The sequence below is a fragment of the Phacochoerus africanus genome, chromosome 1 (genome assembly GCF_016906955.1).
Source record: "Phacochoerus africanus isolate WHEZ1 chromosome 1, ROS_Pafr_v1, whole genome shotgun sequence".
In the NCBI taxonomy this organism is placed as follows: Eukaryota; Metazoa; Chordata; class Mammalia; order Artiodactyla; family Suidae; genus Phacochoerus; species Phacochoerus africanus.
The window spans coordinates 216,309,604-216,334,457 of record NC_062544.1 but is presented as its reverse complement, the minus strand read 5'-3'; the positions used below and the strand labels follow the sequence as shown (position 1 = coordinate 216,334,457).

General features: G+C 42.6%; 1 protein-coding gene across 4 annotated transcripts in view; it reads left to right on the top strand.

The window, feature by feature from the left end:
• The window catches only part of KALRN (kalirin RhoGEF kinase), a 697,683-nt gene that overhangs the window by 361,587 nt on the left and 311,242 nt on the right, over nt 1-24,854 (top strand). For all 4 annotated transcript variants that reach the window (XM_047790542.1, XM_047790550.1, XM_047790490.1 and 1 more), the window contains exons 12-14: nt 5,225-5,433; nt 9,037-9,211; nt 22,405-22,600. In XM_047790542.1, coding sequence (XP_047646498.1) covers nt 5,225-5,433; nt 9,037-9,211; nt 22,405-22,600 — 580 coding nt within the window. The remainder of the gene's footprint in view (nt 1-5,224; nt 5,434-9,036; nt 9,212-22,404; nt 22,601-24,854) is intronic.

The window sequence follows — 24,854 nt, the reverse complement described above, 5'->3', positions numbered from 1 at the left end:
TTGAAGAAAACATAGGCAAAACACTCTCTGACATCAACATCATGAATATTTTCTCAGGTCAGTCTCCCAAAGCAATAGAAATTAGAGCAAAAATAAACCCATGGGACCTCATCAAACTGAAAAGCTTTTGCACAGCAAAGGAAACCCAAAAGAAACCAAAAAGACAACTTACAGAATGTGAGAAAACGGTTTCAAATGATGCAACCTACAAGGGCTTAATCTCTAGAATATATAAACAACTTATACAACCCAACAGCAAAAAAGCCAATCAACCAATGGAAAAATGGGCAAAAGACCTGAATAGACATTTCTCCAAAGATATACAGATGGCCAACAAACACATGAAAAAATGCTCAACATCGCTGATTATAAGAGAAATGCAAATCAAAACTACCATGAGATATCACCTCACACCAGTCAGAATGGCCATCATTAATAAATCCACAAATAACAAGTGCTGGAGGGGCTGTGGAGAAAAGGAAACCCTCCTGCACTGTTGGTGGGAATGTAAACTGGTACAGCCACTATGGAGAACAGTTTGGAGATATCTTAGAAATCTATACATAGAACTTCCATATGACCCCGCGATCCCACTCTTGGGCATCTATCCGGACAAAACTCTACTTAAAAGAGACACATGCACCCGCATGTTCATTGCAGCACTATTCACAACAGCCAGGACATGGAAACAACCCAAATGTCCATCGACAGATGATTGGATTCGGAAGAGGTGGTCTATATACACAATGGACTACTACTCAGCCATAAAAAAGAATGACATAATGCCATTTGCAGCCACATGGATGGAGCTAGAGAATCTCATACTGAGTGAAATGAGCCAGAAAGACAAAGACAAATACCATATGATATCACTTATAACTGGAATCTAATATCCAGCACAAATGAACATCTCCTCAGAAAAGAAAATCATGGACTTGGAGAAGAGACTTGTGGCTGCCTGATGGGAGGGGGAGGGAGTGGGAGGGATCGGGAGCTTGGGCTTATCAGACACAACTTAGAATAGATTTACAAGGAGATCCTGCTGAATAGCATTGAGAACTTTGTCTAGATACTCATGTTGCAACAGAAGCAAGGGTGGGGGAAAAAATGTAATTGTAATGTATACATGTAAGGATAACCTGACCCCCTTGCTGTACAGTGGGAAAATAAAAAAAATTATTAAAAAAAAAAACAAAAAAAACCCTGGCCTGGGAACTTCCACATACCGCAGGTGTGGCAAAAAAAAAAAAAAAAAAAAAATTATCACCAGTAAATATCAGTTCCTTCAAGAACTCCTCTCCCTGTAGGTTGTTTAGGTTATGATTTTACAGAAGAGAAAATAGAGAAAGATGTCACTAAGCCTTTGTCTCTGGTACTATAATCCCCTTTCCTATCTCTAAGTCCAATTCTTAGCAAATTATACGTGACATTTTATCCTCTTGGCCCCTTCCTTTCCTTATCAGGCTACTGACCACTGGGCTGAGTGGCATCTAATGTCATTCCTGATTGTTCATCTCTTAGCTGATTTTCCTTAGCTGTAGGCTTTAATCTACCTTAGAATAGAGTTTCTTTATAATGTAGTCGAGTGTATGACTGGAAATCTGAGAAATCAACTTCAACACATTAATCAGAGAGTACCCCTGAGGAGGACACGTTTTTTAAATGATGTTGCCTTCTGAAGTCGGTGTGTGTTCTCAGACATCCCTAATCTTTCTCTAGTCTTTTCTCTCGTAACACTGACACCTCAAGGTTAGTCTTTGACTGTCCCTACAATTTAGCTGCATGACCACGGGGTGGAAGGGGTGTCACAAGTCATGATGAATTTCCTCGGAAAAGAGTGAGGCTGACTTTCTCCTGAGACCTGCATCAAAGGTGCTCAAGTTTTAATTAAGGAGAAAATAAAAGGGGACCTCCAAGCTATGAAGCCATTAAAATAGTTTACGGATGGTACTAAGAACAAAATTATGTTAACTAAGGTAAAATCCTCACAACATCGATAAGCCTCTTTCTCTCTTATTCTTGCAGCATAAGCACCAGCTTCATCCTAATCAGCCTTCCATCTCAGTACCTGTCCTCCACTGACACACCGAGTTTATTTTTCTCCTCTTAAACGACCTATGCCCTATTAACAATTTTCGTCTCTCTCTCCCTCTCTCTCTGCATCTTTTCTTTTCTTGCTTTTTAGTAGAGAAATATCTAGACTTCTCAGTTTCTAGGCTTTGCTTAGATATCCCAGGACAAAGTTGCAAAAACATAGAAGAAAGGCTGAACTCATCCTAGCATATTGAAGGACCAAATCCAGTATTGATCTTTTATCAATATCCAAATGGAGTTCTTCACACTTTCCCTCTGTCTTCTAGTTGGGAACTGGAGGTGGCTTGGATCAAAAAATATGTTTTAAATACAATAATATCTAGCACTTACATAGCACTTACTCTATGCCAGGCACTGTTTCTAAGTGATATACATATATCTCTGTGTGCATGTCTCCGTGTGTGTGCAGATGAAATATACATATGCATTTATGTGTGTATATATATATAACTTATATAAATGTAGAGTATATATATACACACACACATATATATCTCACTTATTTATGTATGTATAGATATGACACATACATATATGTCAACTTATTAGTAATCTTTACAACTCTGTGAGGTAAGAATTATTATTCTTGTTCTACTGATTAGGAAAAACCGAAGTACAAAGAACATAGGTTACTTACCTAAGGTTATATAGGTAATATGTGGTGGAAATGGGATTTGAAGCTCCTTCCTTTCTTCCTTTCTTCCTTCCTTCCTTTAAAAATTGAAGTATAATTGACTTACAGTGTTGTGTAGAGTTTGAAACTCTTAACCACTGTAATTGCCTCTCTATACAATAATTTTTCAAAGATCCCGTTATCTCATACTCAAGGACTTCAGCATACCTGGGAAATGTCTTTGCTCTTTAGGCAAAATGACAGCCAGAAAGTACAAAGTAACCTCAAGTTATGCTGACCAGTATCCTGAACTTCCTGATTTTATACTGATTTGAAATAAATACACCCATACCTATAGGAATATGTATCCCAACTTCTATGGTCTGGAAAACTTGTTTTATGTTTCATAACAAAATGCATATTTGTGAAGAAAATAAACTGAACTAATTACATTCAGTTGCAAGCTGCTAATAACAGGGACTCTAAATAATAATAATTTTGTATTCCTTATAGCTATCATCACAGTGCTATAGGCTTACTAATAATGCTGTTTGTTCATTTAAGGCATTGATAATCACTGAATGGTTTTTCATAATCTTTGAAGTGAGCAGGGTAAATCTTATTCTGCCAATTTTGTAGATTAGGAAACTGAGGCCCAGAGAGGTTTTCACCTATCAAAAAAAAAAAAAAAACATTCTTTATACCCCCTTATTTGCTACCTCCAGGGCTTATTAATGTGAACTCAACCTCTTCTGCCACACTTAGGGCTTTTCCTCTCTAAAGAATAAGGAATAAATTGTCTGAAATCTGAAGACTATAGTCTCTCTTTGTTGTCTCTTTTCCTATCCCTGGTTACAAAAGCCATACCTGATTTTCCATACTGAGAACCAATAAGATGAAACAATAATTTTTTGATAATTTTTAAAATTATAGTTGATTTACAATGTTGAGCCAATTTCTGCTGTACAACAAAGGGATCCAGTCATACATATAAATATACATTCTTTTTCTCATATCATCCTGCATCATATTCTATCCCAAGAGATTAGACACATTTCCCTGTGCTATAGAGTAGAACCCCACTGCTTTTCCATTCTGAATGTAATAGTTTGAATCTGAGAACCCAAATCTCCCATTCCATCCCGTTCCCTCTCCCTCCCCCTTGGCAACCACAAGTCTGTTCTCTATGTCTGTGAGTCCATTTCTGTTTTGTAGATAGGTTCATTTGGGCCACATTTTATATTCCACATGTAAGTGATATCGTACGGTATTTGTCTTTTTCTGACTTACTTCACTTAGTATGAGAATCTCTGGTTGTATCCATGTTGCTGCAAATGGCATTATTTCATTCTTTTTATGGCTGAATAGTATTCCATTATGTATATGTACCACATCTTCTTAATCCATTCAAGATGAAATAATATTCTTAAGGTGGATATTTATCCGTGTTTTTAACGTGGAAATTTTACAGAATGTTAGAACCATAAGGTAACCAACCATTTTATTATATGCTTTCCCCAGCCAATTTTACACATAAAGTCTTGGTGAGCAAAGGGTATAGTGACTTATTCAAAGGTACCATGGATATGGGAAAAACAAGGGCCACAATCCACATTTTCTGGCTCCTCTTATCAATTTTTTCTCCTGGTAAAGCCATGAGCTTATCTTTCCTGCCAGTCAGGTAAAGAGTCCTTGTTTCTGAGGGAACATCAGACTCATCTTTCCCTCCATTATTCATGAAAATCCTCAGTGCGAGCAGTTAGAAGTGGAGCAGTGTGGCAGGCCACTGGAGACCTGTTTTCAGCGTGAGGAAGAGTTGTCAGTAAGTGAGTTTTCGGTAATTCATGTCAACTCTTCATCATTTCCAATACTTATTCCATTCAAAACACTATACTCGGCTCTTTTAAAGTTATCTGACCAGTACTACTATCCTGACTGCATTTTGTCATCTGAAATACCACAGGGGAAATGTCTCATACTTATACTGAAATTAAGATAAGCCATGTCTTTAGCGTTCAACTTTCTAACCAAGTAACCAGTCCTGAAAAGAACAAAATGATTTAGCCTAGCGCATATTTTCTTCATCTTCATTTGATTCTGATTGAGCATCACATTCTTTTTTGCATATTTGTAAAATCATGGTACATTCCTAGGAGTCAGCGTCTAGCTGCCTGGAGGAGGAGTGCAGAACCCTCCTTTATGAAAGATGAAATGATATTTGTCCATCGCCAGTTTCCTATTCTTCCCAGTCTTTCAAAGATGAGTAAGCTCCCTCCTGTAAAACCCGAGGTTCCCTAGACCATAGGGAAGTAAAGCTGAGGGTGGTGCCTGTCATTAGGGAATGCCAGCACTAGTGGAGTAAACTCAGCAGAGATGGGTAATGAATATAAATACAGAAATACAAATACAAAATGCTGATTGAGGGTAGACTAGGTGACCTCACTTCCACACTCTTGCTCTGACCCCAGCCCTGGCCTCTCCCTGTGCCCTGAGTGATCTCTGCTCTCTCCTCCACAGCTGTGGACATGGATGGAAGACCTTCAGAAGGAGATGCTGGAGGATGTCTGTGCAGACTCCGTGGACGCAGTCCAGGAACTGATCAAACAGTTCCAACAGCAGCAGACGGCCACTCTGGATGCCACTCTCAATGTCATCAAGGAGGGCGAAGACCTTATCCAGCAGCTCAGGTCAGCGCCTCCCTCCCTGGGGGAGCCCAGCGAGGCCAGGTCAGCATGGGCAGTGCTTTCCAGTGGGAAATGCCTTGGACTAGACACGAGATAAGTCATCATGTCCTGGTCTTGGCTCAGCCGCAACCAGCTTTGTGGTATTGTGTGAGCTTCAGTTTCTCCATCTGTCAGTCATGAAAATGCCTGTGCCGTACCCAACTTGAATTTAGAATGAAATAGTAAATAGAAAATCTCTGATGTTTCAAAGATTTATATATCACTGAAGATGTTAATCAGCCATCAGTAAATCATATAAACATAACAAAAATGTAGCAACATTCAATAGAAAATAAATAACATCTTCATGAAGAATGATGGCATATTTGGTCACGTGGAAAAATAGCCATTATGGAACATAGTGTTCTTTGGCACCTGTACTCAGGCTAACTCTGAATTCCAGTGCTCCAGTCTATAAAATGTGACCCCAAATGGCTGCCTTTGGCCCTCTGAGAATGTAGAGAGCGTGCACTGTTTTCCCACCCTGCTCTCCATCACTTACATATGACCTTTCCAACCGTTCCTTGCTGCCCAGAAAAGTAAAACTCCCATATTGCCCTAAACAAATATAGCTAAGAAAGAATCTTAGAATCCTGTCTCATATCTTACATTCATTTAGATTCATCCACACTATCGCCTCCTTAACATTGGCATCAGTGTCTAGCTTTCCGTCCCTGTCAAGGGCACCGGCTTCTCAGATAAAGTGTCATGAGGCCTTGAGCTGGCCCTCAGCAACCAGCCCTGTGCCCAGTTGCTGTGTAAATAGGATTTGATGGCGCTAATGATGTCTGCCTGCGAGGACTTTTTCCTATCCCCAAATCTCTGAGTGCCAGGACCTCTGCCAGCTCTGGACAGAAATAATCTCATCAGCAAGCCCCAGGACAGTCCTGGGGCCAGAGGGAATTACTTCACTTGGAGAAGGCCTCCCCCCCACATACCAGTTGTCCAATTAAATAAACAATGAGAATGTACCTTACGATGGCCCTGGCGTGCTTCTCTGTTGGATTAATCATTTCTATTCCAAACTTGCACATGAGATGTTCTGAGTCCTCCTCCTGCATAGTAATGAGACAGCCTCTTTCCTTTCTTCCCCCAGCTCATTTTCATGAATATATAATACATGACAGGTTTATCTGCCTACCTAGGAAACTCCACTGTTATTTGCTTGTGAAGAAAATTCCAAAGAGTAGGCAGTCACTTAACCTCCCTGGGCCTTCACTGCTGCAGTTGTATAATTAAGGGGTTCACTCTCTGGAGCTTGTCGCCTCTAGAATTGTGCGATGGCTTTGTGTTTTCTCTGCAAATCCTTTTCACCGTCATGGCTGGCCTCTCCGTGGGGCCCGGTCTGTGGATGCAATTTGTTCTTCTCCACTTCCACCCCTGCACCATGCCTGGGGGCTGCAGGCTACTCAGTGATGGTGAAGGCAATGAGATGGCTGGTGCCTGTCCTACAAGTTTAAGTTCCATGGCTTTCAGAGAGGACCATAGACATGTAACAAGAACCCCTGAGGACTCTTCCTTCCTCCACTAGTCTGATGCTAGCCTGGGCTCCCCTCCCTGTTATCAAGACCAGTCAAAGCAAGAAAGTCAATGATGCCTAGTGGACACTGGCAGGATGCTCACACCAGCCAGCACACACATCTTTCCTGGGCCTCCATGACTCTTCCAGCCCCAACCACCAAGAACCTAAGGGGATTTTGCATCATCTCTGTGATTCTTAGTGAATGTGACACTGACATAGGTGCTTTACACAATAGCCAGAGAGCCTCCTCTTCCTGTGGAAGCTGTATGATAGAGAAAGACTGAGGGGAGCAGTCAAAGAGAACAGTCATATCCTCCCAACAGCCATGTCCTCAATGAACTCATAGTGTGTAGCACTGAGTACACCTCTTCTGTTTTGTTCATGATTGGGGGAGTTGTGTAGTGCAAGGCTTTCGTGCTCAAAGAGGCCAGGGTGAGAAGGAAGGGGTTGGAAGCTCTCTGGATGATGGAAGGAGAGGCTCTTGACAAACTGATGCTCCCTTCAGAAACAAAATGTGAGTTCAGATACCATTGCTTCTGAGACAAACACTGTCCAAAAGACCTGGTTTTCAGAAAGGCTGCCAATGAGAGCATTCAAAACCAATGATTTTCCCTAATGACTTCTTAAATCATATAAAAAAATAATGTGTCCCAAGATAACGAATGTGCCTTTTTATTTCAAGTTTCAGGGCTCTAGCTTACTCACTCAAGGCCATGTAGAATCTAAACCACTTAAACTCCAGTTTTCCTATTATAGTGGTCTCTTTGGAGGTGTCACCACCACCTCACTTGTCCAAGTTTACCTCTTGACTCCCTCTGTGACTTGTCACCTCCCCTTGCTACTTTTGTATAGCCTCTCTGATCAGAAGCCCAGCCCTCCCATCTGCTTGGCTCATCCTTTTCTTCTGCGTTCTTTGTAATCTTTGCTGACTGTCCAGCCGCTTATGCTCAAGCCGCTACTCCCCAACTGGACCTGTGCCCCAGTCAGCACCTGACACTTCAGTGTCCCTTCAGGATTAACAGTCATTCATACGGCACGTTTCTGGTCACAGAGCACGTTCACACATGCCGTCTTATTTAACAAGCTGTGACGTGAGCAGGGCAGGGATTATTGTCCACTTCACAAGAGACAACTGGGCCTCCAGGAGGTGATTTCCCAAGGTCACCAGCCCATATATGTCAGAGCGGGGACTTTAGCCTGGCTTGCAACCTCCAGACCCCCTGCTTTCCTAACTACAGCTCAAAGCCTATGTAATAACACCAGCCCATCACTTTGACATAGAAATATAAAGTGGATAAATAATTTTGGCAGCCAAGATCTCATTTTATTTATTTTTTCATTAAAAAACTTTTTTTTTTTTGGCTTTTTAAGGCCACACCTGTGGCACATGGAGGTTCTCAGGCTCCATATCGAATCAGCTGCAGCTGCCAGCCTAAGCCACAGCCACAGCAAAGCAGGATCTGAGCTGTGTCGGCAACCTACAGCTCACAGCAATGCTGGATCCTTAACCCACTGAGTGAGGCCAGGAATCTAACCCACATCCTCATGTATACTAGTCAGGTTCGTTACTGATGTGACATGACAGGAACTCCAGATCTCATTTTATTTTAACAATGATCCTGTGAGGTAAAACTAGGAAGGATTTTTTTTCCCCATGTCTTTAACTTGTCTACCTTTATTTATTGTTATATGTGTATGTGTGTGTGTGTGGTGTGTGTGTGTGTGTATTGAAACTCTATGTATTAGACCATATATATGCATAAAACCACTCCATTTCATATTTGTGGAGCCCTGTTGCATGCGGTATTTGATTTGATCCCTGTTACAATTCTTTCTGTCCGAGGAAGTGGACAGCAACTAGTCTCAGAACTACAGTGCTGTAAACCCCAAAGAGGATACGGGTATCTTTGGTTCACCTACTAAGCAGACTGTGCCAGGCTCAAAGTAGGAGTTTGATAAACATCTCCCAATTGAATGACTCAACTGAGTCATGCCCCTCCTTGCTCAGGCTAGGAAGGCCCCTTGCTCATCTTTCACTTTTAACATGGCAAGGCCCCTCCCTTCTCTCTCCCGCTCTGTCACAGGGACTCGGCCGTGTCCAACAACAAGACGCCCCACAGTAGCTCCATCAGCCACATTGAGTCGGTGCTGCAGCAGCTGGACGATGCCCAGGTGCAGATGGAGGAGCTGTTCCACGAGCGAAAGATCAAGCTGGACATCTTCCTGCAGCTGCGCATCTTTGAGCAGTACACCATTGAGGTAGCAGGGCAGGGGCTGGTGGGAGGTAGAGGGCGGGCTGCCTCCTGGCCCAGGAATGAGAAGGGACTGTTATGCAGTAGCCCAAGGGAATTAGAGGGGGTTATACAACACAGATACCTTTTCAGAAATCAACAAATTCACACTCCACCATGTTGGATTCCCGCCAGTCTGTCTGACACCCACTGCCAAGCTGAGCCCCTCTCCTTGCTTTTTGTCTGGGATTATTCCACTGAGAAGGGCTTTGTCCATGTGTTTTGGTCTCTTACTTGGCGCTTTAGTTCCTGAAAGACCGTGAAGTTGGCTGCTTGGTGATGGAGGTAGAGCTGTTGGGTTCCATAGCTTCATGAATAGGTAGGTGTTAAATTAGGCAGTCTCCTCAGCTGGTGACCACAGACCAGGTATTAGATGGAATCACACAGCAGCCAAGGCCTCAGGAGCCACAGGAAGGAAGACCTGTATCTTCAGTTTGCTTTCTGCTTATCAAGAAAATAAGCATGTGCAAAGGCCATCTGCTGGTTCATCTCATTGATGCCTCGGTTCATTTTGGGAAGGTCAGAATCAGGTGTTCTGTTATATTTATGTCCCCTTTGCAATGCCTATTAATAATGTCTGCCCCACATAATATCCACCCTTTATTATGTCCTGCTTTGATACAATAACTAAAGCCAGGCCAGTAGGGTTTCTGGGGTATAAGAATATTCAACACCTGTGATGCTTTGTCCTTTTCAGAGATGGCAAAGCATTAAATTAAAAAGCTCCATCTTCTCTTTGCTCCTGGTGGGTGTGGTATGAAAGAAAACCAATTCTCCATCTACCATTTATTAAAACTTTACTTTGTATTCCAACCATCTCCTCCTAGTTGGGGCTTCTGGGAGGGTCTGGGATTGATCTTCCCAACAATATCTGTGGAAACTTCTGTGGAACTGGTTTGGAAGGAAAGCTATTATTTTTCAAATGTTGAAAGCTCCACTACCCCAGTCCCAGTCTCATTCCCGATCCCATACAGGACCAGCCAACTGTCCTGGCAACAGATGCCTCCTTGAATCTTGAGACCAAAAATGTTTATGATGAGAATCAGAATGTATAAGAGAAGCCATCCTAGAGCAGCCCTTCCTAGCCTTTGCTCTCTTATGCCCTTTCTCTTTTTTCCCTCTATCCAGGCTTCCTGGAAGCCACTGCAGTTTCTTGCTTAAAGGTGTCATGTTCTAAAAGGTGTTTTCTGCACAGTTTCTGAGACAAATGAAAAGAGAAGTCTTTAAATCTAGATCTCGATTATCCTTCCAACGTATCCCATAACATTAAGTGAATTTATACCTTTTATGTATAATTTATTTTGACTCCACACTCAAAAGGATTTCAGGTGGCAAACAGTATTAAAACGTATTGAAAGATCAGTGAAAATGCCAGTGGAAAATTAGAGATATTGGCTTGCAGCAAGGCGTGAATGGGGTGAACTTCATAAAGGTGGGGTGGCCAAGATCATAAAGAAAAGGAAAGAGGGGGTGTGGGTTATAGTTCCTTGGTAATTGGGAGTGAGACTCAGAGAGTTGAGTTTGGTTGCAGCAGTGTTGGCCCCAGGCACTCCCACGGCTCCATTTCACCCAGTGGGGAGTGAATATTCCATGGGGAAATTAGGTTAGCAGGTGTGGGCATTTGGCTGTTGTACTCTTTATTTACTCTCCTGTCATTCCAGATCCACATCAAACACTGCTTAAGGAGAGGGAAGTAACTTGAGGGTTTGGAGGTTTAGGCTTTATTTGATGATACGGCTGAGGCTTTGAGGTCAAGATTGCTGGTTCAGTTCCAGAATGGGTGGGTTAGCCTCACTTTGCCACTCGGGACTGTCCCCCTGACATCAGCTGGGGACACCACTAGGGTGTCTTTTGCCTGCCGTGATTTTGGGAAAATCCATTTCCAAGGCAAAGCGTATGCCAAAAAATACCCCCTTTTATAAAGAGTTTGCTGTAAATGAAATATTTTAAAATTGGATCCTGTTTAACTGGAGCTTGATATTTGAATTGTAGGCTTTGCATTTTTCAGCCTTTGGATCATATAAAAGTTCCCCCTCCCACCCTGACAGTCGCTTCCACAGCTTGGCATATACAGCAGAGCAGAAGTAGGGAAGTTGTATGAGGGTCTGATAAAGTGAGGGAGATACAGATAGTAAATAGACCAAATGAGGGAGATAAACATTTGGCTCTGCACCCTCTGGTTTAGGCAGTGACGCTCAGGTTTTAGAAGGAAGCTGGTTCCCCATTTGGGGTGTGGCCCGAAGCTTGGGACATGCTACATTTCATCTTAGACAGAAATGAAAATCCTCTCAAACCTATGGAAAATTTCTCCTTCAAGTCAGATAGTCAGGAGTTATTTTTGAGGGTGATGAGATTATTTCAAACACCAGCTAGTGTTTCACTCTGGGGATGAAGGGCAAACTTGTAGAGAAGCTTCAGAGTGTGAAACTGAGGGTGGTTTCTGTAATGAGAGATGTATCAGAGCTGACATAAGCCAGGGCAGAGGCTGGCACTGTGGGACCTACAGCTATGGTTTCCTTCCTTAGAGGAAGACATTCCATAGACATTCTCGGAATTCCTAGGGATTACCAAAAACCAGAGTGGGCCTGCTCCCCTGACATCTGGGGGCTCCAAGTGTGACTCCTTAACCATATCACTGATGGGCTAATTAATTTCAATTAAGATAACATATGAGTTGTTGCACCAGCCTCCTTTTAATCAACTATGTGGCTCCCACAGTATACCTGGGGCGGGGTCAGGGGTTATCCTTGCCAGAAGTAAAACCTATCCCAACTGGATTAGGCAAATGTTCAAAAACCAGGACTGTAGCAGTGTGCCTGACATGCCTTCTTAGACTCCCTGGAGACTATGAAGTGACCCATAGCAGAACATGATGTTCTAGAAAGGTTTTTTTTATATTATTCAATGAATTTATTACATTATAAAGTTTTTTTCCCTGTAAGTTCAACCTCCTCCTCTGAAAGGTATGTTATAGGAAATGGTTGTGATAGAAGAGACACTTCACCAAATGCAAAAAATGTTTATATTGAGGTGGTAAGACTCTGGATGCTTTTTTCTTGTTTTTGTTGCCTCCATGCATTTTACCTTTTCCACAGTTGATTGGAATGGTCAGAAAGAAATAAAAAATACTTTCGGAAGCAAGAACGGGCCAGTGGTCTCCAAACTCCTTTGATTAGATTAGACACCTTCAATAAAATATTTTTGAACTTGCAACCCTCTATATATGCATCTGTATTAGTTTGCAAATTTTATATACACATTCTGCCATCACTAATAATCTCAAAACTCACTGTGCCCTTAGGGTGAAGCTTCAGTTTTTCATTAGAAATAGTTCCATGTTTTAAATGTGTAGTTCCATATTTCAAATAGTCTTCTCGATAATTATTGCTGATTTTTTGGTTCTGGTTTCTTGACAGACCTGATTCGATTGTCACTGTTTTTTTACCCCATAGTGTGGCTGCCAAAGGGTTCAAAGTTCTCTTGTGTTTTCATGATTAGTATTCTCTTCAAACTGCAGTTTCTTTGAGCAACCTTGTTAAACCACATATTTTGGGGGCAGGTTAGCTTTGTTAAAACTAGAGAGTAGGTAAGTCCATTTAACTGGGCACTTGAAAAGAGCACTAATTTGCAATATACTGAAAGCCACTGGACACATGTTCCTGTCAGTGCCTCTGCATTGAGGTCCTGGCACCGTCCATGAGCTCTCCCGCCCCACACCATCACCATGTGGTCCGAGTGACACTCCGCCATGAGTATGCTAGGGAAAGTCCAGGGAAACGTTACAGCTTTCCTATTGGTTTGATAAAATACATGTGCATATGATATATATGCACATACATATACTTATTTATATACAGAGGATTTTTTTCTCTGTTATGAAAGGATAATCTTGGGTATCCCTTGGGGTAGACATACCTACCCTGATGATTACTAGAAATGACACCAAGGAAGATACAAGGGGCTTTATCAAAAATGGGCTCAGTTAAGACCTTTCTTTTAAATTTCTGACTTGATCATTACAATCAAAGTTTGTTCAGTGCACCTGAAAATTAATCTGCATAATCAACCTGAGTAAGGAATGGAAAGCCTACCATAAATCTGTGGGGTTTGCCTTAGGATAAGTTGGGACCAGGCTGGCTGGGAAAAAAAATGACCTTCAAGGAGGAAAATTCTGCCTAGAAGAAAGAAAGCTGATGGTAATTTACTAGTGGTCTCACCTCTGCAGTTGGTTGTATGCGGAGGCCCTTATTAGCATTTTAGACTTGAAAGAGATTGTTTAGTCAGCCTTTCACCTAATAGAAATTCAATTCGATAGACATTTAGTGAGCACCTACTATGTACCAAAAATTGTGTTGGGCATTGAGGATAAAACAGCCCCTGCCATCAGGGGACTAGTTGGGAAGAACCACAGAAACAGAATCATCCTATAATGTGATCATTCTACGGCAGGGGAAGCCTCAGATTTGATGAGAACACTGAGACAGAAATACCAAGCTGTCAGGCTGTCCATGGAAGATTTCCCAATGAGATGACACCTGGAGGACAGGTAAAGGTTGGTGGCCAGGATGTGGCATCTCTGAAGGATGCCATCCAGCCTCCACCAGAACATCTCCAAAGCCTAGAAGCAAAGCTGGTGTCGGGGGAGGGGGGAGGAGGGAGCTCTGGATCTCATTACTGTGTTGAGCCCAGTCTCCACCCTTCTACCCTTTGGTCCTGGTTCTGCTCTCTGGAAAAACAGAACAAATCTGTTCCCTCTTATTTGGCAGCCCTAAAAATATTTGCAAATGGTCATCATAGGCCTCTTTTCCTTTATCTGAAAAATGTTGAGATTGTGTAAGTTATTTCTGCTGTCTCCTCTGACTCTAAAACTTCGATAACTATGTCTCTTCATTGTCAGCCCTTCTCTGTGGGCCCTGTCTCCAATGCACTAACCTTTCTGGATACGTCTCCCTCTCCTAGTTGCTTCCTGTTGGCAGGACCCTGTTTAACCACACCCGCCTTGCACACACCCCTGGGGAGCTGGGTGTCCAGGACACTGGCACTCTCCCCATGCAGCCCAGGAGATGGGGGCCTTTTCTATGACTTCATCACCTGCCTTGTTGAGGCTTGTGCCCCCTTAAAAGCCCCTGGTTATTTTCTCAAGGTAAATGTTTCCAATATACTGACTTTTTAAAAACTTAAATGAAAGCTTTTTATATATATTTTCCTCTCAAATTTTACCCTTTTTGGGGGGCCCAATTCTTCAGTCTATCAAAATTAATTTAATTTATTATAGAAGTAATTTCAATTTTTCAGCATTGGCCAGGCCAGGTGCTTCACTGGAAGTGCTCCTCTGGTGACGCAGGGCCATCAGTCTGCACAGTCGTTCAAAGGGCCACAGCCTCTTCTGGTTGGATTTCATAACCCTTTCTCTAGCCTTGTTGTTCTCCATGCTTGCATTCCTCAGATCCAGTAACATAGTAACTATATCAGGAAAGAAAATCAGATCTGTTTGAGATCCATCTCTGTGGGTTACTCCTAGGGATCCCTGTAGCATTTTTTAAATGTACCCCAGGGCTTTTGCAAAGGAAATGAAGAATAAATACAATAAAGTAAACCAACATTCTCACAAGATATTTCATTATGAAATATCTAGACTTTAAGGATTATTCACAGAGCTTTCGTATTCAGGCAAGTCACTTGTTTTTGGTAAAATATCAGAGATCCCCTGATGGGAGCTTTCAGATCATTCTGTAATGGGGTAAGTATGGGACTGAAGTCAGGTGATATTGTCAAGGTTCAGATGCTCTCTGCTTCTCATTTCTGGTAAAGATGCAGGGAACTCAGTAGAAGGAAACAGTGTAAAGCTCTAGCTTTCACAGGAGAAAACTCAGTCTGAGACTTGACTACTGACGAGTTCTAGAATGGATGAACGATACATGTCCTCGAAGCTCTTCAACAGAGGGGGGATCTTTTAATAACATCATAAATTCCTACAAGTTTCACACTGATTAAGAGACAGAGATATGGACAAAATAAACACTCAAGATTCCCTCAAGATCAGTCATAATTATATTGAAGATCTATTTTAATCATAATGAGAATGAAAAAAAAACATGATCATAAAAGAACTTGATCATAAAAATTGTGTTCAGTCATCCAGATTATTCAATTGAACTAGAAAGCAGCAGTTGAGACTCATCAGTTAGTGTCGCAATATGTTCTTACTTTTTTTTTTTGCCAAAAATCAAAAAAAACACCTGAGCAGATTCCTTCACCACTAAGTCCTTTTCTTTTCCAGAACACTCTTGCAGTATCCTCAGAGGTCTTCATATAGCTACATAAATAAAGATTTTAACTTGTTAGACAGGTTGCATATATATTTCTAAAACAAAAGGAAATCCTATGCTATACTTTTAAAAAATTTTCTGTATTAGAGTTCACTCATCATTTTATAAATTGATACACATAAAAGAATTTAACACTAGACTAGACAAGAAGAGTAAATTTAGCTTATGTTAGCTTTACAGTGATAACCTACATCAACATATATACCAATTATAGATAAAATAGCCCTTTCCATGCCATGAGGCTGTTTCTTTAGCTACAATATGTCTTTCCGTGTCAGCCAGCACTTGTAGGTCAGTGGCACATATTTAGCTTTCACTTTCCTCATCTTAATATGAATAATGACATTATAACACAGAAAGATGTTCACTTGCAATTGACAGCTCCTGTGTTTCAGAGCATCTTACCACAGTGAAATCCTTGGACCCTTCCTCCCCACGTGAGGTGGAATGGGATTGGACCTTAAGGTACATAGCATAAGTGTATACCTTTGCTGAGAGGCAAAGGTATAGTGCGGTCAGTGAGTATGCAACATTTTGAGTTAGACTGCCTGGGTTTGAAACCAGCTTCACCAACTTTACTAATTATGTGATTTTAGGCAAGTTACTCACTTGGTTTCCTCATCTGAGAAGTATGAGAATAATAATTCCCAGCCCAGAGGGTTATTAAGGACTTAATGAGTTAACACAGAACATTTTTAGCAAAGCTTCTAGCACTTAAAATATGCTTTAATACATTGTGGTCAGCATTATTATTTTTTTAATGATGATTTTTATTTTTTCCGTTATACCTGCTTTACAGTGTTCTGTCAATTTTCTACCGTACGGCAAGTTGACCAGTCACACATACATGTATAGATTCTTTTTTCTCACATTATCATGCTCCATCATAAGTGACTAGATATAGTTCCCAGTGCTATACAGCAGTATCTCATTACTTATCCATTCCAAAGGCAATAGTTTGCACCTATAATAATAAAATACCTAAATAATATATACATACATATACACATGTATATATATTTGCTTCCAGATTTTAAGCAAACCTCCCATATTATTCTCCTCCATTGTTTTTCTCTGATTTTGTTGCCCAGTCATATTAGGCAATCCCTGAGCATTCATATAACTGCTGTGACAGCCACAGGCATTTGCTCTTGCCATAAAGAGAACGTTCCCAGGCAGAGGGCAGGTTACACCTCTCTTTGCTACAGCTTTTGCCCCAGTATTCACACCCCAATGCCAGATTACAGATGTGTCTCCTGTTCATGGCAAAGGCCCCTGGGGGACCAGATAATTCTAGACAGGTTAATATGACCTTTATACTGAGTATAAATACTCAGAGTCAATTTTTTAAAATTACCAAACTCTTAAACAAAAAGGCTGCATGTTTTTTTGAAAGGGTAAATTATTCCTGGCATTATATAATGCCACAAGCACACAATTTATTGATCTCTTCAAAGCACATGATTTATTTAAAAGGTTCATATGAAGTGAAGAAAATGGAGTTATCATGAGTTTGTAGGGGGGTTTTAGAAAAGAAAACCAGGGAACTGCTAAATGGGTACTTCTCTGAAGTGAGGAAATGAAAAGAAAACTATCCCCTGAAATTAATTCTTGGGCCAGCACTTTTGACATGAGGTTAAGGAGGTTAAGAGCCCTGGCCTTTGTAGTTGAATGCTCAGCTCTGCCATCATTTCTGAGAGCCTGGGGGCCAAGGGTCTGACTTCTCTGTGTCTTCCTTTCCTCTGAGAGTTGCTAGGAGGATTAAATAACAGAAAATCAAATGCTTAACACTGACTGTCCCATGATAAATGCACAATTCAGGGTAGAATGTCTTTTTTTTTTAATCAAGATTGTCATCTTCATTATGATCAGCAGCATCTAAAAGTGATCTGAAGAAGAGGACTTCCAACTTTGCAGTTGATAATAAAGAGCTAAGTTTATGGGACGAGACAGACCAGAGGAAGTGGGAAGAGAAGGGACTGGTGCATTCTGTTTCAGGCAGGTACCCTTGAGGATGAGGGGGCCAAAGTATTCTCTACAGAGAACTACTAGGCGGGACCCAGAAGGAGGGAGGAGCCAGTGAAGAGGGCTCCCTGAGAACAGAGCCCAAGGCCATTGCTAAACCAAGTCCCTTGGGACAGTTTTTGGCCACAGTATACTGGATTCAGTGAATCTCATCTGGCAGGCAAGTCTTGGGCTTCTTTCTGAAGTGTCTTTCCATGTCCCACTGCCTCTTATCCCATCTAAATTCCTGTTTAGCTCCTCCTCTGATTTCCCTTATGCCTGTGGCTCTGGAGTAGATAATTGCTAAAATAGAAATACTGCCAATGTGTCTCGCAAAAAGGTCATCATATCCTAACACTCCAATTAATTCAGAAGAAGGAGGCAGAGAGAGGCCACCAGAGCCAAGAGAGGAACCAAGTGAGCCAGAAGCTGAGATGGGGCTAATGGAATGGAAGGAGAAAGCAAAAGAGGCCAGAACAAATTCTTCCAGGTTTCTTTTCCAAATGGAGTTAGATCACCAGATTAATTCCCCAGGCAGGTTTTTCTTTTCATGGTCTTGTCTCTGTATTAGCCCACCAGCCCGTGTCCTCTGTTATGAGATAAGCCAGGGAAAACATCAGGGTTTGGGGGTTGTCTTGAAGCTCTTCATACGAGAAGGTTGACTTTGAAGAGCAATGAGGACTTGAGTAGATGGGAGGAGGGACAAGGACATTTCAGGGCTGCTGGGGTAGGGAAGGTGGCTGGAGATGACAGAGCCACCCCTCAGGGACCGGAAACAAACCAGCTGACTGGTTCATGCAACACAAAACCAGGAGAAGAGCCTGGAAAGTTCTTTTCATTAGCAGTAAAGTAAGTTTCAGGCTTGAAAACAAATTTTTTCTTAAAAGAGAAAAAATGAGCCCCTGCTCTGGGCCAGCCTTGTGCCCCAGAAAGAAAGTGAAGAGGAGGAGCCCAATAACAGAGTATTCCTTGAGGAAACAGAAAATACTCGGGAAAGAAAACAAACTCCAGAAAACATTAGACATACACAAATCAGACTATTTCAGGGCTCTGCGCATCAGTGCTTGGGGTGATCGGAAAGAGAGTCAAACACGGAGAGAGTAAAGAGAGTGCAGACCCAGGGCATGAGCCTTGGAAGCCAGGACGTTGCATTGAGTAGCTTCTTGAGATTCTCATTCTTGAGGCTTCCTGACAGACTTGGGCCCTTTAACTGAATGGGTTTGGGGGGTGCGGGTGGAGGAGCAGGGAGGAAGGAACATAGAAACACTAGATATAGAATCCTGGGCCTATTTCACACTTGGTTTAGATTCAGATCCCCAAGGTACCCAACCTCAGAGCCTCACTCTCCCAACTAAAGTCCCTCACCTTTGCCCTGCCCTAAGCAGCACCCTAGACACCTGCCCTTCCACTTGGCAGACACAGGCATCGGGATCCCTCTGGGATCTTCCTGCAGCAAACAGCTTCTTCATAGCCTTGGTTTCATGGAAACAAAACAAAAACTAATGTGTAAAGAAAAGGCAGGCTCTTCCTTTCATGCTTGTTATCTTTCATTCTTATTCCCCTTGAGTTTGTAGATAGGAAAATGGACTAAAAATTGTGTTTGGACTATTTTCAATATATGATCTGATAAACGACTTCTATCTAGCATGTATTAAGAGTTCTTGCAAACCTATAATCAAAAGATAGTCTAGTTTTTGAAAAATAAGAAAAAAACTAGAAACTTTCTAAAAGAAAACATCAACAGTCAATAAGCATATGAAAATATGCTCACTATCATGAGTCACCAGGGAAATACACCCTAAAGCCATACTAAGATATCACTTCACACCCACTAGCGCTGAAATTAAATAGACCGGTAATACCAAATGATGGTGAGAAACTGGAACTTTCTTACATTTCCATTGGGACAGTGAAATTCTTCTTAGGAACATTAAATGGACACCTACCCTATGACCCTACAATTGCACTCCTTAAGTGACTCTTGAGAGAAATGAAAATCTGTATATCCACAGAAATACTTATGCAAGAACTTTCATGCCAGCCTTATTCATAATAGCCAAACACTGGAAACGATCCAAGAGTTCATCAGCTAGAGAATGGATAAACCAATCATGGTATATATACCATGGAACAGTACTCAGCAGTAGCAAGAAGTGAACTGTTACACACAATACAGATGAATCTTCAATGAATCATATAAAAGTGTCCATATTGTAGGAGTACATTTGTGTGGAGTCTTAAGAATCTGTGATGTGGAGTTCCTGTTGTGGCTCCGTGGTTAACGAATCCAACTAGGAACCATGAGGTTGTGGGTTCCATCCCTGGCCTTGCTTAGTGGGTCAAGGATCCAGCATTGCTGTGAATTGTGGTGTAGGTCGCAGACGCGGCTTGGATCCCGCGTTGCTGTGGCTGTGGTGTAGACCGGCGGCTACAGCTCTGATTAGATTCCTAGCCTGGGAACCTCTATATGCCGCAGGAGCGGCCCTAGAAATGGCAAAAAGACAAAAAAAAAAGAATCTGTGATGTTAGAAATCAGAAGATGGTATCTGAGATGGGGGCTGGGGGGGACAGGAACTACTGGAAAGGGTGACTCCCTAGGGTGATGGAAAGGTCTTATATTTTGTGTTTGGTGATGGTTACGTGGCTATATAAAATTGTCAAAATCCACAGAACTGAATACTTGAAATAATGTGTATCCTTATGTAAATTATACTTCAACTTTTTTTTTTTTACCACAGGAAGGAAAAATATAAACTTATAGGCCTAGTCTATAAAGACCCATTCTTCCTATAAATTGTCTCCTATAAATTTTAAGTAAATTATCTCTCTTATTTTTCTCAGTTTAACTCCTATCTCTAGCTAGAGAATGAAATGCTTTTCAAAGATGGGATACAACAAAAACCTGTTTGCCTGTCAACCTGCTGATTCCCAGACCCCTAAGGACACTCCACAATAAGTAGATACTAGGCTTTCGGGCTGAGCTCAGTAGATCCCTGAGCTGAGGTGGGGGCATGAGGTGAGAACCCATGATGGTGAAGGTAATATGTTTACAGTTCCCCTATTTCTTTTTTTTTTCTTTTTTTTTTTTTTTTTTGTCTTTTTAGCTATTTCTTGGGCTGCTCCTGCGGCATATGGAGGTTCCCAGGCTAGGGGTCCAATCAGAGCTGTAGCCGCCGGCCTATGCCAGAGACACAGCAATGCAGGATCCGAGCCGCGTCTGCAACCTACACCACAGCTCACGGCAACGCCGGATCATTAACCCACTGAGCAAGGGCAGGGACCGAACCCGCAACCTCATGGTTCCTAGTCGGATTCGGTAACCACTGCGCCACGACGGGAACTCCGAGTTCCCCTATTTCTGTTTCAAAGAGAGCAACTACATTGTTAATGGAGAAAATTCTTACTGTTAAGACGAGAATGGAATCCTAGACCTCAGGAGGGAGGGCTTGCCTTTCCCATCCTGGTCTGTATGGCTGCAGACCTTACAGCATAGGATGTAACCACACCATCTCCCAGTTGCATAAAGCTGGTCTTTCCGCCACTTTGTCCCCTGATGCTCCTCGACAGCCGTGTTTGGAAACTGGGAAGGGTGTGCCACACATCAGCTGGGATGAGATCCAGCAGGATGAGAATCACTGAGCCGGGGCCCTGGACCGTGAGCTTAGGTTGCCCGGGCCATACCCTAACTCTGTGATCTGGGGTGAGGCTTCCATTGCTTCTTCCCAGAAAAGAAGGTGACAGTACCATTGTGCCATTATGTACCATAACTGCAGGTGCCATTGCCTTCAGAGGGCTACCACGGGGGAGCATGTGATGACAGACCTGAAAAGTTGTTCTTTGATTCATATATCAGATGGAATTATTACCCAGTTCAGGACTTTTGAGTTCCTACACTGGATGATGGCAGCAATTGTGAAGGAAGTATAGGATTCATTCTCTATGTGGAGGCGCATTTTTGAAAGTAAATGAGGGCAAGTCATGTGAGTGAAGGTGTAGAGCAATAACCAATTAGCAGTTTCATATTAGGGCAAGTTTCCCTTCATTACATGCTTCAGTCTCCATTAGAATCATCCGTGCCTTTCTATAAAGTATACTCTGCTTGGCTTTCTAGAGGTAAGCTATACATTTACATCTTGTTAGTCACCATTTCACGTATCAAATTTTCTCATAGAGAAAATCCTGTACAACAGAACACAGGAACCGGATTGGGACCCCTGGGTTCAGTGGATACGGGCTCTGATTGTGTAACCTCAGGCTGTTCACTGGGCTTCTCCAGGCCTCTGGTTTCTGTTTCTTGAAAAGCATTTGACCCAGTGCTTAATTTCTGGGGCCCTCTCCAGTGATGAGATTTTTAGAACAACAGTTACGGTATGGTGAACAGAGTCTTTGCTGTCAGGAGGAAAACTGAATTATGTCCTCAGGTCATGCCCCTCAAGAGCGAGGTGAACTCTGGGCAAACCATTCCATCTGTATAAGTGAGTGTCAGCCTCCTTGTTTGTGAGATGGACTTGGAGATCTCCACCCTGCCTCCTCTCCAGGTCATTGAGGTGGGGAGAGGATGATACGGAGCATGCGAAAACCTTCTAAACCATGCTTCTTCCTGTAAGTGTTTGCTGTTGCTGTAGACACTGAAATGCAGGGCAAACACTTTTAAAGGCATGCTTTTGTGGGCATGTGGCACCGTTGCTTAAACTAGGAGTCAAGAAAGAGATGCAAAGCAGAGACGGATACAAGTGTTGGATTAGTTAATCTGGCTTGGAATCGGTGAGCTTCCACCTAGCAGCCTTTCGTGGACCAGGAGCCTGCACTGATGGTGGTTTCCCCACAGGTGACGGCAGAGCTGGACGCCTGGAATGAGGACTTGCTTCGGCAGATGAATGACTTCAACACAGAGGATTTGACACTGGCGGAGCAGCGGCTGCAGCGCCACACAGAACGGAAGCTGGCCATGAACAACATGACCTTCGAGGTCATCCAGCAGGGCCAGGATCTGCATCAGTACATCATGGAGGTCCAGGCCTCAGGTAGTCCACCTGTCCCGTGCTCTTGCTTCCAGTGGGGAGATGATGACGTCAAGAACACCAGCCTGACTCCAGCAAGCACTTCTACTCCACTCCTTCATTCTCTTCTCACAGAGATTTTTGCCCCCTTTTTAAAGAAAAAGGAACCAAAGCAAGGGAGCTGAAATTGCTTGCCTGGGGTTGCCAAGTTAGGCTATGGTAAAGACAGGAATAGAGCCAGGTTCTCCTGTGCAGAGAATGGAAAAAGCCAATGATGGAACTTAGCACAGATGCAAAAACATGGTGGTCTAGAGAAACTCACCAGGTGGGCCTCGAAAGCAGTCAGCCATCCTTGCGCATTGTCTTCACATGTATAGACATTGCTGTTCCAACCCCGTCCCCTGCACACACTCTCCTGCCTGGTCCTCCACCCTCAGGGCCGGCTCCTCATCTCTAGTTCATGCCTCTCACACTCATTTTTATCACTGGTCTATGCCTGAGTATAAGAAGTATGGATAAAATTTATGGCAAGGTCATATAATTTTATAACTTCTCAAAAACACACGGCCAAGTTATCCAGACTTGACTTCTTTTCCTGCTCAGGATTTACTCACTATTTAACCAACAAATGCATAAGCTCTTACCATGACACCTGCCAATTTCCAAAACAGCCTTTGATGTTAGAACTGAAGAGAGCCATAGCAGTCCCCTAGTCCAGGTGGTCCAGAAAAAGAGAAGTCCCTGGCCTGGGCTCACATCTTGGAGTGCCAGAACCTGGGTCTCCACACCCCCACCCACCCTGGGTCCTCCAAGAGGAGGCAGACAGGGCTCAGGCCATCAACGCTTTAAAACACAGTTGGTGCCATGGGTGTGGCCCTAAAAAGCAAAAAAAAAAAAAAAGCGCACAGTTGGTATATGTCCCTGTTGGTTATACATTTAGAATCATTGAATTTGACTTTAACTCCTAGAATAAGACCCGTCTCTCGAATGTCCTCGTTTACATTCAGGGGTGCCGCCTGCCTATCTTTGGGAAAGGCCACACCAGGTTGAGTGATGGGTTATCAGTGCAATGCAATAGCCCAATGACATAACAAAATCCCAGCTTTGGAAAAACATGTTCACAGGTGGGAATGCAGCAATGAGGAGATGGAACAGCCGGTGACACTGCATAATCCAGCTTTTATTGTGTAATGTCTGGGCTTATTGGGCCTTTGTTCCTGTTCTCTTTGACAAAGGATGATTATTTTTTTCAAAACTTTCTCGTTAGAAATCAGTAGTTCAAGCCTGCTTATCACCTTGTTAGCCTGGCATGTGGACCATGAAGGAAAGGCCATGTCACTTAATCTGTTGTCTCAGGTCCAGAAGTTCAGAAATGTGGTTAGCCCCAGCGTTTTTTAAAAAAATTAGACTGTTATTCAGGATAATTCATGTCATAATTATATTAATAAGACATTCTGAGGCTCTCTATGCAAAACAAAACAGAACAAAAACAAAAACAAAAGAACTTGCCTTTAAGGCACTGTGTTTCTTTTAATGACCTGAAAGAAGATAAACCAGCCTTCAAAGGAACTTCTCTTCTAACCAGAGAGGCAATCTAATAAATTCTGTCTACTTCTTATGCTCCTACAAAATCAACAGAATCTTTCCTTAATTTTTTTTTTTTTTTTTGGTTTTTTTGTCGTTTTAGGGCCGTGCCCATGGCAAATGGAGGTTCCCAGGCTAGGGGTGACTCAGAGCTGCAGCCACTGGCCTACAGCACAGCCACAGCAATGTTGGATCTGAGCTGCATCTGCAACCTATACCACAGCTCACAGCAACACCAGATCCTTAAGCCACTGAGCAAGGCAAGGGGTGGAACCCACATCCTCATGGATGTTAGTGGGGTTCATTAACTGCTGAGCCACTATAGGAACGCCCTTTCCTTCAGTTTTCATTTGTGTTGTGAACAGACTGTAGCTGCTTGTGAGCCCCAGGCCTGCAGGGTGCAGACCTTGCTCCACGCAGCTCCAAGAAGGGCCCTTCATTCACATCGCAGTCTCTCTGAGGTTTGTTTTTAAAATGGCAGTGCCAGACACTCTGATGTAACACCTCTGAATGGGACTTGGGTATCAGAAAAAGCTCCTCAGATGATGCCATCATGCAGACAGGGCTGAAAACTACTGCTTTTCATCATGACAGTTACATCACGGCAGTTGATGTCTATGACATGCCCTAGAACAGTGACTTCCAAATGTGGCCCCCAGATCAGCAGCAGCAGCATCACCTAAGAATTTGTTAG